At 51.4% G+C, this 16,464-nt stretch overlaps 1 protein-coding gene across 3 annotated transcripts in view; it reads left to right on the top strand.

Annotated features, from left to right (window-relative positions):
* The first annotated feature begins 3,248 nt into the window (after positions 1 to 3,248).
* The window catches only part of MRC2 (mannose receptor C type 2), a 52,020-nt gene continuing 38,804 nt past the window's right edge, over positions 3,249 to 16,464 (top strand). For 2 of the 3 annotated variants that reach the window (XM_058705614.1, XM_058705613.1), the window contains exon 1: positions 3,250 to 3,522. In XM_058705614.1, the coding sequence (XP_058561597.1) occupies positions 3,396 to 3,522 (127 nt within the window). In that variant the 5' untranslated portion in view covers positions 3,250 to 3,395. Of the gene's footprint in view, positions 3,523 to 16,464 lie in introns of all 3 variants that reach the window. The other variant, XM_058705615.1, reaches the window with a different exon arrangement.

Here is a 16,464-nt window from a genome sequence, read left to right as displayed (position 1 = left end):
TGGTGATTTATGGGCGTGCATGCATTAGCCAGCCGTGGTGGGCACTGACCACAGTTACACTCCAGAACACCAGTTTTGTATACAATTTAATATGAGATGTTCAGACAGGGAGGGGAGGTTGTATTCTCTCAGCCAAAGGAAAGCCCCCAGTGTTGCAATCCTGATAAAACTGCCCTGTGCAGCTCTCATGGACAGTGGGGTTGATGGGTGGGTGGAGAGGCAGGCAGGGTGAGGGATAAGGAGTAAGGAGACACCCTGATGTTCAAATGGCGAAGGTGGGAAGCAGGGAGGGGACGAACATTCCCTGAACATCTTTATCCGGGGCTGTGCCATCCCTTTATACGTCACGTTTAATTGTCAGGACAAGGTAAGAATTGTTGCCTCATTTATAATAGGAATCATGAACTCAGAGCTTCAGTAACACTGAATGCCACAAGGCTGGTAAGGGAGAGAGTCGGAGTTCGAACTGGGTTCTTTCTGACTCCAGAGTCTGCTCTTTGTACTCACTGAACTGGTTTTGCTGAAATCCACAAACCCACAGTGCCTACTGCTGGCTGTGTCTGAAGGAGAGCCATTTCTCAGTATCGATGGCATCATAGTAGGTATCATCCCGGTAGAAATCTCCTAGACCAGGTCACAGACCTCACTAAAGTCCCAGCACCTAGCCTCATGCCTGACACATAGTAATGAATGGCTGTTCAGCTGAGCTTTAACAGGAATGGTGAGGAGGCTGTAGGCACAGAGGACACTGGCCCTTCTTTGGAAGTAGAGGAGGGCCTAGGTGCTAGTAAAGGGTCCCATTGAAAGCCTTAGCCCTCTCAGGACACCCACCACTCCTGCAGACTGTGACCATGTTCTGTTATCAACTGATGGTGTGCAGGATCTTGAAGCAGTGGGGGACCGGCTGGATTTTCCAAAGAGAACTGCCCAGACATGGCCCAGCTCTCTGCCCTCCGAGTTCAAGATCTAAGACAGATGGTGGCCGCAGATGTGGGCCCAGACAGTCAGCAGAATACAGCATGTAACCCTGACACACTGGAGCAGGAAGTCTCACGCCCGGCAGAGACTAGAATAGGGCTTCAGAGACTTGGCCAGACATCTGTCCCCGCGAGCGCAATGCACTTGTGCTCCTCAGCCCCCGAGCTGCCTGCCGTCTTCTCTGCCTGGAGGATGGCAAAAATTGGGTCTATTTTCCCCACTAAACAAAACTCTTCTAGGGCTACGACTGTTGGCTGATCTTTGTTCCCCCAGCAGCTAGCACAGGGCTAGCAATCAGTGGTCATGAAGTGGGTGAAGGAAGAAATGAGAGAGCATCTCCTGCGTGCTGGGGACTCTGTGTCCTGTGCAGGCAAGTAGTGGGGCTTTTGGACCCACGTGATTGGTGAGGTCAGGTAGTTGGCTTCTGCCCTGCTGGTGGCAGGAATGGTGGGGAATGTTGAACCGGCCCTATTCCAGAACCTGGAGGGCTCCTCGGGTACCCTGCCTGAGTTCCCCTTCAGAAGAAAGGGGACCCCTTGGTAAGGACTGCGGCCAGCACATCCAAAGATAAGTCAGCAGCCTGTAAGATGACTTTGAGAAAAAGCATCCTGTGATCTGGCCTCTCAGGACAGAAAAAGAGCAGCTTAGTTAAAGCTGGCCAGTCGTCAACCCCTTGTAGATAACAGGACTGTGAACAGGGGAGGCCAAGAGGATGATCTTTGAGGCAGCCCCAGCATGGCCAGTCACCTGCAGAGCACTGGGGTCCTGGGACATGCCACATCAAGAAGATGTGTCCCAGAAGGCACTTGGTTCTGTCAGACTTCCCCAAGCCAGCTGTGCAGTGCCAGGGGCTCCCCTGGCCTGGTGGCTAACCATTTTTTTAGGGCCAAAGTATGGATAGTGGGAATCTTTTCCAGGAGACTGTAGGCGATTTCACACGGGTGCTCACTTTGGGGCCCTGCAGCCTCTGGACTCACATTTGCCAAGAATCTCAGCCCAGCAGAGACAGAGTTAAATGAGCATCTCTGGCCCCGTATTCTTACTGCAGAGATGGGGAGGGGAAGATTTACTGAAGGTAGTTAAAAAGAAAAAAAAAAGAAAAAAAAAAAAAAACTGAGTTCCCTATTTCCAAAAATAGCACTGAGGTGGACAGCCCAGGAAACAATAAAATTTATATTACAGTTTCCTAGTGTTTTTATTGGATTACTCGTGGTGGGAGAACGTGAATCTCCTTTGCATTTAGGGTCTCTGAATGCCTCAGTCCTCCTTCGAGCCCAGAGATCCCAAACGACTTTCCAGAGTTGCTCAGGGAATCAGAGGTAGAGCTGGGGCTAGGCTCCAACATCCTGACTCCCAGTCCAGTGCTCTGCACTGCGGTGACCTGTTGCATAATACGGAATAACTGTGGATTGTCTTTCCTTTTATGAAATTTCCATTCGGCCCTCTGCGACCGGCCAGCAGTATGGTTGCTGGTAAGAGTGAGGACGTCTGTCTTCAGTGGACAGATTTTTCTCTAGGTTTCTGGATGCAACCCCAACTAGCAAAAGCACTGCACCCCTTTGCGCCAAGGACGCTGACCCAGGGGTCGCGCAAATGCTAAAACGACGTGCAAGTGTTTGCGCTCCGCACACGGCCGGGGGCCCTGCCTCCCCCTCCCCCCAATCTTCGCCCTGGTGGCCGAGCCCTGGGCTCCGCCCCTTTCCCCCCAGACCCGACCAGGGGTCCTCCCAGGCGTGGAGGTAGCCGATGCTCGCCAGAGCAGACGTCCGCAGAAAGGCGGGATAGAGGGGGCGCCCGCGGCCGGGCTCTGGCCGCCTGGGTCGGCCGCGCGCCCCCGCCCCACCGAGCCTCGCAGCCCAGGTCCCGCCACGCCGTGAAGTTTGCGGAAACTTTTGCAGTCGCTTCCCCGCCCGCGCCAGCCGGGGAGCTGTGACGCAGCGTCTGGGGCTCCAAGCCCGGACTGAGAAGAGAGGGAAGGCGAGGCGGGGAGAGGGAGGGCGACGGAGAGCGAGAGAAAGAGCGCACGCCGGGGTCCTCCTCGACCCCGCGGATCCTCCTCTCCGCTTCCCCTTTCTTTCCCCCTTGGCGCTCTCTCTGCGGCCCGGGGCCCCGCGCCCGCCCGCGCCTCCTCCCCTTCCCATCCCACGCTGCCCGCTTCCCTTCCCCTCTGCCCCTCAAACCCTCCTCCGGGTTCTGCGCTCCTCCCTCCGCCCTCCCTCCCCGCCCCCCCCCCCCTCCCCGCTCCGGGCCAGCCTCCTTCCCTCCTCCTCCCCTCTTCTCCCCGAGAGGCATCACTTCGTCCCGACCCGAGGAAGACGCGAGCCCCTCGCGGGCGGTCGTCACAGCCCAGCGCCCGCTCTGCCACCGCGCGCCGCGCCCGTGCGCCCTCGGTCCCCGCGTCCCCCAGCGCCGCGGGCATGGGGCCCCGCCGGCCGGGCCCCGCGCCCTGGTCTCGTCACCTGCTGCGCTGCGTCCTGCTCTTCGGGGGTCTGCACCTCGGCCACCCCGGCGCCCCCGGGGACGCCGCCGCCGCCGCCCTCCCGGGTAAGGCGCTGCCAACTTGGCCAACTTTGGGGGCCGGGCCGGGGGAGGGGGGGGCGCCGGGGAGCGGGCCGCTCTCGACTTTTCCCTCCTTTTTTTTTTTTTCCTCTCAGAAGCGCGTGTGCGTGTTCGTGTGTGCGTGTGTGCGTGCGTGCGTGCGTGTGTGTGTGTGTGTGTGTGTGTGTGTGTGTGTGTGTGACTGGGTTTTTAAAAATCGTCTCCGCTTTTCTGAAAGCGGGGTGGGGAGGAGAGGGGAGGAGGAGCACGCCGGGAGGTGGGGGAGGACCTGAGTGGAACCAGATGTGGCAGGCGGCGGGGGAGGGGAGCTCGGGGGTCTCGAGCTGCGTCGGAGGAAGAGGGCGGGCTCCGGGAGGACCCCCGCGCCCGCCCTCCCGGACCACCCGGCGCCGGCCCTGCCCTGGGCCCGGAGACCTGCAGGGCGCGTCCGGGGAAACCAGAGGCTCCCTCCAGGCCAGTCTCCTTGCTTTGCCCAGGACCCATACGTTATTATTGTTTTCGAATTACTCGTAAGGGCTCCTTTGCCCTTCCTGGCATCTCGGGGGCGTTTATATTTTCTTTTCCACACTTGTTTTTCAAGGACAGCTTGTGGCATGTGGCAACCTCACTGTTTGAAGGAAACATTGTGGGGCACTTTTGTGCCCCCAGGATGCAGCGACAAGCTGTGCACTGTGTGTGTGTGTGTGTGTGTGTGTGGTGGTGTGTGGGTGGCTCTGACCAAACTGGCACCCCTCCAGAGTAGACAGACCTTGGGCCCCAAAAAAGCTGCTAAAGATGCAAAAATCCAACCAACCAACAAAACAAAAAACCGAACTTGTGCCTTTTCTTTCTGCTGCTCTTTCAAAGGGTGACAGTGAAGTGTGGGGACAGACAGACCCCTCACCAAGAATCTGAGAACTAAAGGGAAAGATCTACTTCCGGAGGTGGGGGGGGGTGGTGGTTCAGGAGTCAAAGCTGGAACCTCCCAGGAGTGTAGTTACTACAGCCCCAGTGCTGGGCCCAGCTTCATCTTGCTTTATGTTTAATTTGCGGATGGGGGTCAGTGGAAGGGGACAGTAGTGCAGTGTTTGCAGTTTTGCGCAAAACCCAAACAGCCCCCCGGAGGGTCTGGGTTCTCTAGCCATGGCCGATGCTTTGCTTGCTTGCTTGCTTGGCCTGGGCAGTGTGACGTAGAGGACCACGACACGTATTTGCCCGATTGTGCTGTCCGGATTGTGTGGATGGGAGCGATGGGGTTTGGAGTGACCCACATTCACGCCATGTAGACACCCCACCCCCCACCACTGAACTCCACACCCACCTGGAATTGAATGTTAGACGCAAACCAGGCAGCATCTCCCTACCACCCGCTGTCCCCTGCCTCCCTGCCCTCCTGCCTGTGTCTTGCTCCTCTGTGAAGGATCCCCGAAGAGGCAGGGTGGGAGGGGTGGAGGAGGATGGCCCTTCCAACAGCCCAAGAGCACATTTGAAAGTCAGGCCCTGGGAGAGTGGTGGCCTAGATGCTGACTCAGCCTTTTCCCTCATGGAGCTTTTGACGGAGGGAGCTGGAAATGCCTGGGGAGAGGCCCCATCAGGGAGGGGGAGAGGGTCCCCTCTCCCTTGCCGTCCCCCCTCTTCTTGCCCTCCCTCGGGCTGCGTCTCAGGACGTGTAGCCCCCACAGCCTCAGAGGGGCCCCTTCCCAGTGGCATCGCATTGAACACCCCCGCACGAAGCTTAGGTGTGGGCAAGGAGGTGGCGGTGGGGGGACGGGTCCCCACAGCGGCAGTGGAGTGACGGGAAGGAGAAGTTGTTACCTGTGCTATCCCTGCACATCATTGTTCCCTCGGCCGGAATGCCGCTCCTCTAGGCCGCAGTCCTTCCTCATGCCCCTGTACCTGATGAATTTGGTAGCCATGGGTGGGAACAGTTTATCGCCGTCAGGATCCTAATGGTCCAGGAAATGCTTGGGGGGGGGATGGATTGGGCTTGGCAGGCCAGTGTGCTGGGGTGGAACTTAACCCCGGGGGGTGGGGGTTGTCTGCGAGTGGCTGTCTGACCACCAGCAGGGGAGCCCTGTGGGGTGAGAGTATGGGGCACCACAGCGCCCCTTGGGGGCAGCGAGGCAGCAGTTTGGCAGTGCCTTGTGGGTGTGTGATGGCAGAACCCGTCTCTTCTCCAGCACCGTGGAGTGCCCCACACAGTGTGGCTGGAAGACCTCTTTGTTAATTGCAGGGTTGGTGTGGGTTTTTTGGGTTTTTTTTTTTTTTTTTTTTTTGTAGCATTCACTGCTCAAGGCTGAACCAGATACTTGGGCGGGGGGGGGGGGGGGGTGGAAGGTACAGAAGAGTGTATGACGCATCCTCAGAGCAAGTTTTGTTGGAGGCGGGAGAAACTGAGTGGGGCAAAGGGTCCCCAGGGCTCTCTGTGGGACCAGGCTTTGCAGCGGCAGGGAGGGAAGCCTAGAGGGAGACCCGGAAGGTGGGCTAGCTGTCTGGGAATGATGTGGAAGCTTGCTAGGCTGGGGTGTAGAGTTGGTGAGTTGGGTGGAGGAGAGGCTTGAAAGGGGAAGCCGGCCAGGTGGCTGGGAGGCCAAAATGGGGGAACCACTTGCTGGTGGGGGTGGGGAACCCCAGGGACCCCCTGGGGTTTCTGAACAGAGGAGGAAGGGGATGCGGATTGGAAAGAGGGTTGCTGGGGTCCCGGGGATCAGGTACCCAGGTTGAAGGGTGAAGAGACCTTGGGAGGTCTTCCTGTGGGGACAGACCACTGTCTAGAGAACAGGGAGGGAGACGTTCCTTCTGAGAGGCAGGCAGGTATCCCTGCTGCTGCCAGTCAGCCAGACAAATAGCCTGCACTTCCGGCCCCGCTCCTGGTGAGTCACGGAGTTCAGAGCCTCCTTATTACCCGCCAGCCCCCCAAAACCCAATCTTCCCTGCTCCACCCCGCTTGCCTTCTGTGGGCTGCCAGGGCCGGGGTGGCGCCTGGCTTGAGCCGTAGTTGATGCTGGGGAGCTGGCCCTCCGCCTCAGGCTCACCTGGACAAGGCGAGGGCGCAGGCAGGGGAGGAGGAAGCCCAGGTCTTTGTCCCCATCAGTGCACATTAGAGAAATCTTCCCTTTCTGATGCTTGCATGGTGCAGGGATTTGGGCCGGTGAGATGATTTCAGAAGTGCCATGAAATTCTCAGAAGAGTATTCGTTTGGATTCACCGCTAATTTAAGCCCTGTTGCACCCTGCGGAGGGATGAGGTGATAACAGCGACGGCTACCATTATTCATGGGCGCTACCATTATTCATGGGCCGGCGCCGCGCCCAGGGCTCAACAGGCAACAGCTCTTGTATCTCACAACCCTGGGAGGGCGTCACCACCACCGGCAGTCAGCAGATGCGAGATGTTAAGTCATGTGCTCGAGAGCACACCGCCACAGCGCTAGAAGGTGGTAAAAAGCAAGATGCGAACTCAGGTGTGGCTGCTGAGCCTGAACATTTCGGTACCAGAACATGCTGCGTCTCCGAATTACGTGGTATGTGTTAGGAAAGGCTGGAAAATTCTGCTGGGTGGGTTTTCCCCCACTAGCTCTAAGCCCTCTAGAACATCCTCTCGATGAGTCTGTCCTGAGAGGAACCCTAGGAAGACAGTAGAGCGGGCAACCCTGTGTTTATTTATACCTTGGCTGTGTCAGGGGGCTTGTCTCTCCCCCAGTCCCACTGGGCCCAAGACACAGGGACTGAGACCTGCTCAGCGTCCTCAGGATATCTGAGATGCCGCCTCTGAGGAGGCCTCCATAAGCGAGTGACGGAAGGGGTCTGATGGAGGAGGAGCCAGCCCTCCTCCCCCCTGCCCTGCACCCCAGCTTCCCAAAGGTTAGGGATTCATAGGCTCATTCATTTGGTCCGAGGATCGTGGGGCTGCGCTGAGAGCAGGGATGGCTGTGGCCTGTTCTTTTGAGCCCACCTCCGCCTACCCCTCTGGTGGGGGTCCCTGGACTTGGAGGGCCTGGGCACTGCTGACAGGAAGTGTCCCTTCCTGTTTGGTCCTTCATGAGATGGGAGGGGCCGCTTCCCATGACTGGATCCTATAAATCTGGGTGGGGTGGACCATGGCAGTGGTGATGCAGCTCTTGGATCTCACCCTGGGCACTGCAGATCCCCATTACTCCTCACTCCTCAGTGGTGTCAGTAAACAGGCAGGCTGGGTGAAGGCCACACAGTGGCATCTGTGACCCTGGGGACCTGCCGGCTTCAGCCAGCTCCAGCCACTTAGGGGACAGATTGAGTCGGCTCCCAAGCTTCACACGTGGCCTGATGGACAACGCCAGGGGGGTTCCTGCCCTTCCCCCTCCTCTCCCCTTGACTGTGCAGACCCCTCCCATCCTCCTTGGCCGCAGGGTGGGGGGATGGGGGTGCTGCTTCTCTGCTTAACCTCAGCCCTGCCCTTCCCCACTTCGGTTCCTCTGACTGTGCATTCTGCCCCCACAACTCTGGTTGTGTTGCTAGATGATGGCTAGGAGACCATAGCCTCTTCCCAGGTCCCCTGGCCCCCACACCTTCCCCCTGTCCTTAGCACGGTCTGCTCCATCCCCCCTGAACCTTCCTCTGCCCCGGGATGCCCTTCCCTTCTTCCTCCCTGGCTCCTGCCACTCTGCCTTTCGAAACTCAGGAACCTACCTAGGGGCGCCTGGGTGGCTTAGTCGGTTGAGCATGCGACTTCAGCTCAGGTGTTGGTCTCACAGTTCGTGAGTTCGAGCCCCACGTCAGGGTCTGTACTGACAGCTCAGAGCCCGGAGCCTGCCTCGGATTCTGTGTCTCCCTCTCTCTGCTCCTCGCTGCCCCCCATGCTCTGCGTCTCAAAAATAAATAAACAAACAAACAAACAAAAAGGACTCAGGATGCTGGGAAAGACACAAAGGAGTCTTGGTCACTGCCTCGGGCTCACCTGGGCTAAGGGGAGACCAGCATCCAGACACTGCACGTGGGGCTAAGCCCCAGCATGGGGTGGGGTGCCCTCTCTGTATCCCTTTCTCTGGGTCACCTCTGGGATGACACAGTGACACACTTTTGTCCTGAGCTTCCTACAGGTAAAAACAGGAAGCCAGATTCCCATCTGTTCCTGGCACCCTCCCGAGAGTGTCTGGAAGGGAAAGCTGATGTGGTCCCCCCACCCGGCCCAGGTGTAGACTGAGGCAGAAGCAAGGTGTGCCCAGGAATGTCCCACCTCCCCTCAGTCCTCCAGAAATGTAAATCAGGACTGAGGTAAGGCTGCTCACCAGCTGTGTGAGTTTCTTCATTTGTAAAAGGGGAAAAATAAAACAAAACCCCCTCCTTAGGGGTATCATATTACACAGAGATGAGATAATATGTGTATGAGATGCATGCCTGGTACAGAGTCAGTTTCCTAGCAAACCGTATTAAATTATTGCTATTTTCATTATTATTAGGAAGGGAGAACACGAATACCAAGGGACTTAAATGTGAAAAAACACAGTCCTCAACAGATGAGATCCTAACTGTAGCACTTTTGTTTGGAGATCAAAGCCGGTCTAAACCTGTTACATCTCAGTGACACTTCGCCAGCTACTCTGAAAGTAACCATATTTTTTCTGAACCTCAATTTAAATCCGAAAGGAAAAAAAAAAATCCTATCCTCAGTTGTTCTTGCTCCTAAAACCCTTCAATCCCCCACCTTCCCTCTTCACTTCCCTTCTTCGTGAAGCTTCTCCAGCTGACCTTCACGTAGGAACTGAGGAGTTTCCTAGACTGGACTTTCAGTGTGAAAACCCAGACAGTCCCCGGCAAATGGAGCTGCTTCCTGACCCCCGGCCACTGTAGCGTGCTGCGTCTCAATGGTCACGGTAACTAGGCTCCCGGATTATTAATTCCAGAGACCCTCCTCAGGCCTCACCTTGCAGTGTGGGGGTGCTGTCGATACCCTTGGTTTAGAGAATGCATGCTCGGTGGAAAACAGACCATACGGAAGTGAAACATAAACAGTTTGGGGTCCTCCCTCCCCTCAGCCACAGCTTACAGTAACCCCTGTCATGGGGTCATCTTCCGGTTTTTATGCATATGCACACACACACATAAATACCCCTTTTAGACAGTTGGGGCCTTATTTTATACTCTATGGTGTGACAAAGTAATTTTTATTTTATAATATTCTTGTGGGTCTTTCCATGACAGGCTAGAGAGCTGCCGCATCCTTTTTTTTTTTTAATTTTTTTTTAATGTTTATTTTTGAGAGAGACAGAACGCGAGTGGGGGAGGGGCAGAGAGAGAGACGGAGACCCAGAATCTGAAGCAGGCTCCAGGCTCTGAGCTGTCAGCACAGAGCCCGATGCGGGGCTCAAACCCACAAACCACGAGATCATGACCTGAGCCAGAGTTGGATGCCCCACCGACTAACCCCCCCCACCCCGGGCGCCCCACTGCCACATCCTTAATAGTGCCCAGGATTCTGGTGAAGGGATGTACAAAAAAACTCCTTTCCTACGGATGGACACTTTTTGAAAATTCTCTCCTCCTCTGGCCTTTGTCACTCAGTTTGCATCCGTGGTCTCTGCCTCCTGTCTTCCCCTTCATCCTCAGTGCAGAGCCCAGCATTGCTGCCACATTTGTTCCTAAAAGGCAGATTTAATCCTCAACAGAACAAGGTCTGAACTTTCAGAATTGGGAATTTGAGGGCCTGCTGAGTTCAGGTTCTACCCTTTCTCTTCAACCCCTGGCACAAATCAAACCGACCTACTTGCTGTCGCGCAGAGATGGCCCTGGTTCTGCCCAGCGCAGCCTCTGCTCAGGCTTTTCTCCCAGCCTGGAGTGCCTGCTTCCACAGGTCCGAGTCCTGGCTCATACCTGAGGCCTCAAGTTGCCCTCAGCTGGAAGACGCCTTTCTTTCTAGAACTCCTCTCATGTTTCATCACTGCCACCTGCCTGGTGGAGCCACTCCTTCCCTTCCTGGACTCCGGGACAGGCATTTATGGCCCCATACTGGCCCCGAACAGTGCTTTGGACACAGTGGCATTTAGTAAGTAGTTACTGAAACAAAAAAAGGAAAGAAAGAAAAGAGCAGACCAGTGTTCCAAAGAACCTCCCGTCACCGGTTTTACTGAGGTATAATTGACCTGTAACATTGTATTAGTTTAAGGTGTGCAGCATAATGATTTGACACACATATATGTTGTGAAATGATTGCCCCATCATCCATTGCCTCACATGGCTACAAAATTTTTTTTCTCGTGATGAGAATTTTTTTTTGTAATAAAAAGGCAATAAGGAGAGCTATCCTTCCAGAGTTTTAGATGACGTCACAGTCATGAAAAACATATGGCATGGAATTAAACAGAAAAGAGTCCAATGGACTGGAATAAATTCCAGAAGTAGACTTAAACTTGTTATAAGAACTTAATGGGAGAAACACCAGAAACAACACATTAGTGGGGGAAAGAATCTTTACTTTTAAATATTATTGGACAAGTAGATTATAATTACTACAGTTTTAATTTCAATCTATAGCTGATCACACTTAAGGGAATTTATAGGGCCTGTTGTCACATGGAAAGTGAAAAGATCGCTAGCAATTAAAGAAATTAACTTTCTTTAAATACGTAATTAAACTAGCAAAAACAGAATACCTAATCTTGACAGCTATGAAGACACCAATCTGTATGACTAGGGCACTATAAATTGGTTCGGTTTTTCAGGATTCAGTCTTTCAGACAGTATGTAAGAAACTAGTTATGTAAGACTCCATATCCTTTGACCTCATTATTCCACTTTGGGGAATTTATAAAGCATTAATCCCAAAGAAAAAAAAATGCTCATAGTAGTGCTATTTATAGTAGCAAAACAAACTGGAAACCGTTTAAATGCCAGATGGTAAGATAATGGATAAGCACCTAAGGTGTCTTAACACAATGGACAATTTATGTAGCTCTAAATGGCAAATATACAACTAATGTCAGTGCATGCAGATGTGTCTAAGAAGGCAAGTTCTCATGACCACAAGGCAATCTTACAAAATACTATGCACATGCTAGTAACAAGTGGAGACGCATGCCTTATCACGGACCTTCATTTTTCGTTTATTCACTTAACTGTTTTGGTTTTGTTTTCCTGAGTGCAGACAATGTGCCAGGAGGACCCCCAGGGGTGGCTAAATTGAGCGTCTGACTCTTGATTTTGGCTCAGGCCATGGTCTTGCAGTTTGTGAGTTTGAGCCCCACGTCAGGCTCTGCACGGACAGCTCTGAGCCTGCTGGGGATTCTCTCTCTTTCCCTCTCTCTCTGCCCCTCCCCCATGTGTGCTCTCTCTCTCTCGCTCTTGCTCTCTCTCTCAAAATAAATAAATAAACCTTAAAAAAAGAAGAAAGATGGGAGCCATAGACATCTCTGCAATCTCAGACATGGAGTTGGGAACCTGAGAGGAGAGAAGCCCTGAGTGAGACCAGCCTGGGCAAGTAGGAATTCAACTGGAAACAGCCTTGCAGTCAGTCATGGCCCCCAAGAAAGGATTTTCTGGTATAACCCCAAAGATGCTTAACCTCATTTCTGAAGGATCTGAGGCTAGAAGAGCAATGCTGGTTTAGAAGAGCCTGGAAGCACTTTATAATAGCCAAACAAACAAATGTACATTGAAAGAAATGTGGATAAATTACAGAGTATAGACACAATGAAATATAATGCAGCAGTGAAAGTAGTGAACCTCAGCGACATGCGTCATCATGGGTGAATCTTGGAGACAGAATGTCGAGTGGGGTAAAAAATCCCAGAGTACTACTTTGATATTATACTTCCTCAAGCCATTGGAAAAGCTGAGAAAATAGTGAACACCCATATACTCTTTACCCAGAAGCACCAACTGTTAACGTTTAGTCACATTTGCTTTAGCTCACTGTGTGTGTGTGTGTGTGTGTGTGTGTGTGTCTGGTGAAGCTTTGAGACAGTTGTAGGCATGACATTTCACACCTAAATACTTCACCATCAACTCAAAACATAGACATTATCCTTTATAATACCATAATCATATTCAAGAAATATACAACCTTGGGGCGCCTGGGTGGCGCAGTCGGTTAAGCGTCCGACTTCAGCCAGGTCACGATCTCGCGGTCCGTGAGTTCGAGCCCCGCGTCAGGCTCTGGGCTGATGGCTCGGAGCCTGGAGCCTGTTTCCGATTCTGTGTCTCCCTCTCTCTCTGCCCCTCCCCCGTTCATGCTCTGTCTCTCTCTGTCCCAAAAATTAAAAAAAAAAAAAAAAAAATGTTGAAAAAAAAAAAAAAGAAATATACAACCTTTTTTTTTTCTTACATGCAGTCCTTGTTTGGATTTCTCTAGTTGTCCCAAGAATACCCTTTACAGCTGTTTTTTTTAAAGTCCAGGATCCAATTTGTTGTCACGTCTCCTCAATCTCTTTTATTCTAGAATAGTTGCTTGGTCTTTTTGTCTTATAAGCATCGCATTTTTTTAATGACTTCAGGCCAGTTGTTTTGTAGAATGTCCACAGTCTATATTTGTCTGATGTTCACTCATTACATTCATGTTAAACATTTTTGGAAAGAAAACTACATGGGAGATGTTGTGTCCTTTCCATTGTGTCACATTAAGTATGTTTGTTCCTCTGTTGGTAATGCTAACTTTGGTCGCTTGGTTCATGTTGTTTACCAGATTTCTCCACTAAAAAGTTACGTTTTCCCCTTTGTGTTTAGTAGATAATCCAAGGAGCTTCAACTAAAACAAGGAAAGGAACAGCTAAAAAAGCAAAGTTATTAATAGCAGCACTATTCATAATAGCCTCAAACTGTAATCCAGCCCCAACTAAAAACTACCCAAATGCCCATCAACAGTAGAAGGGATACATTATAGTAGCCCCACACAAGGGCATAGTATAGAGCAATGAGAAGGAACAATCTGCAACTCCGTGCAACAGTGTGGATGAAGTTCGCAAACACTGAGCAAGACGCAAGGGAGCTCGTGATCCCGCTAATATAAAATACAAGAGGCAAAATTAATCTATGCTGTTTGAAATCAGGAGAGTGGTTACCATTAGTGAAAGCAGTTGTGACCAGAAAGAGTCTTAAATAAAATTTAAAAAGAACAACACACAGGGAAGAGAGATCTATTATGTCTTTGGCAAGAAGCTCATAGAGGCCAATAAGGAAAAACACAAGAATCTCCAGTAGGTTTTTTTGTTTTTTTTTTTTAAGTTTATTTATTTCAGGAGAGAGAGAGTGAGAGGGGAAGAGAGGCAGAGGGAGAGAGAATCCCAGCTGGCCTCACGCTCTGTGAAGAGCCCAACGCAGGGCTCGATCTCACAAATGGTGAGATCGTGACCTGAGCAGAAATCAAGAGTTTGGTGATTAACCGACTGAGCCATCTAGGTGCCCCTCCCCGGTAGTTCTAAGGCATCTAAAATCAGAATAGGTAAGACAGCACAGGCTGTGAACAGAGTTTTGCAAAGAAGACGAGTAGCAGTATCTAATAAGCCTATGGAAAATGTTTAAAATTACTAGCAAACAAGGTACCATTTTCACCCCTGACGATAGTGCCAACAAAGATTGATGTAACAATATGTTCAATATAACATTATTTATAATTATGAAAATCTATAAATTGAAGACTATTAATAGTAAATAAATGAAAGGTAGTATACAGCACCTCATGGAATAGCATAGCCATGAAAATGGTTTTTACAAAAGTTTTTAGAGACAGAAAAATCCTTTTGCTGAGATGTTAAGGACAAAAGCAAGATTCAAAAACGTCTGTGTAGGTGTGTGATGTATCTGCATATATAATGTGTGTGTGTATATATATATATATATATATATACACACACACACACACTGTACACATTATATATGCATTTTATGTGCATACACATGAGTATATAGTGTATTTTGAGTCTATAGATAAAATTGGTAGGAAAGTCATACCAAAATTTAGCAGAGGTTATAGGTCACATTCTACTGTTCTATACCATATTGTGTTATGTATTATCCAACAAGGGTGATTATACATAAGGCCTTTTTTTTGTTTGAACACGTCTGCGTGTTTGGCAATTGGGAGGCAGGGGGCAACTTTCTCCTCGTCCAACCACGTGACGCCAGCTGCACTCCCCTGACTCCCACCGCGTAACTGGTCCGAGCCCGAAACACGTGACTCCGCAGAGCCAATCAGGGGCGCGCTGGAAGGGCGGGCCTTTCTTGGGCGGCCCGGACGCCAAGGTATCTGTCCTGGGCTGCGGTTCGGCCAGGCGACAGCGGCCTGGTCCCGGGAGGCGGGAGGGATGCTAGGGAGCGGGGTGGGCGGCCCTGGGGCCTGAGACGCTGACCTGCCGAGACCTTGGCTGCGGTTTTTCCCCCGCTGTTACCCACCCTCCTCTCCCGTCGTTTTTTTAAGTGCCGAATCGGAGTAGGGCCTCTCCACCCGGGGCTCAGCCTTCGGGGCGGGTTTTCCGAAAACGCAGGCAGGTTCCCGGGGCGAGCGCAGGGTCGCGGAGCGGCTGTGGGGACCCACCCCCACGCTTTTCCCCTTAACAGCCCTCCAAACGCGAGGCTGCCCCTCTCTACCTTGTACTTAGCCGTCGAGTGTGTACAGAAGGGGGCTAGGGGAGAGGACCCACGACGCTGAAGTACAAGTTTGCACTTAGACAACAGCAGGACACAGCACTCTAGAAGCACTCAGTAGCACTACGTACGTCCCATACTGGAGAGCACATCAGAAGGGCGCCAGTTAAGGGGACGGGCTTTTGGAAGGCTTTGTGCTTTTTAAAATTGTATACGTTTCTGTATAACACTGTTTGTGCAACAAATGGGAAATGGAGACTACACGAATATTTACTGAGCGCATCAAGTCGGCCAGAGTCAGTGTTAAGCAATTTCACGTATACAATATTTTAAGTCTCCTATGCCTCCCTTTCACAGATGAGGAAATTGAGCCAGAAACACTCAGAGCCAGGATTACATAGCTGGTGAGTGGCAGAGCCAGGGATGTAATGCTGGCCTGTTTGGTTCCTTCCATGGTCTTCTTTTATTTTACAAATAAGTATTGATTAATATATAATGAACGTTTGGGAACCCACCACCTAATCCAAGACAGAGGACGTTCCAATACTTCTGTCTAGCTATGTGCTTCTCATCTGTCTTCCTCTTCATTCCCCCCAACCCAGCTCTGCCCTGAACTTTGTGCTTATCAATCCCTTGGTTTTAAAAGTTTTAATTCTTGAAGTATAACATAAATATAGGAAAGTGAACATACAAATGTTCAGTTCAATGAGTTTTCACAAACAACACACCCATGAAGCCAGTGCTCAGATCCAGCAAATAAGAGCATTACTAGTATTACTAGTATTCCAAGTGCTTGTAAAGATGTTCCGTGGCCTAATTAGACATGAACATTTTTTCTTTGTGAACTGTGTTCCTATCCTCGATCATCTTCTCGCTTCAGATCTAAGCGGCTTAAAATTATGCAGGTGTCTGTGTTTTTCTCATTGCCTTACATAAGCTTCTTGCTGCATTTGTTACAAGTATCTTCCAGTTTGTTCTTAAGTTAAATTTTTTATTTGGGTGGCACCTGGCTGGCTCAGTCGCACAGCATGTGACTCTTGATCCGGGGTCATGAGTTTGAGCCTATTTTGGGTGTAGAGATTACTTCAAAAAATACATCGTAGGAACATCTGTGTGGCTCAGTCGGTTAAGCAGTTAAGCATCTGACTTCAGCTCAGGTCATGATCTTGTGGTCTGTGAGTTCGAGCCCCACGTCAGGCTCTGTGCTGACAGCTCAGAGCCTGGAGCCTGTTCCAGATTCTGTGGCTCCCTCTCTCTCTGCTCCTCCCCCACTCATGCTCTGTGTCTTTCTCTCTCAAAAGTAAATAAACATTAAAAAAATACATTTTGGGGTGCCTGGGTGGTTTCGTCAGTTGAGCGTCTGACTCAGTTTCGGCTCATGTCATGATCCTGGGGT

This window comes from Neofelis nebulosa, chromosome 16 (assembly GCF_028018385.1).
Source record: "Neofelis nebulosa isolate mNeoNeb1 chromosome 16, mNeoNeb1.pri, whole genome shotgun sequence".
In the NCBI taxonomy this organism is placed as follows: Eukaryota; Metazoa; Chordata; class Mammalia; order Carnivora; family Felidae; genus Neofelis; species Neofelis nebulosa.
This window is presented reverse-complemented; position numbering and strand designations above follow the sequence as displayed.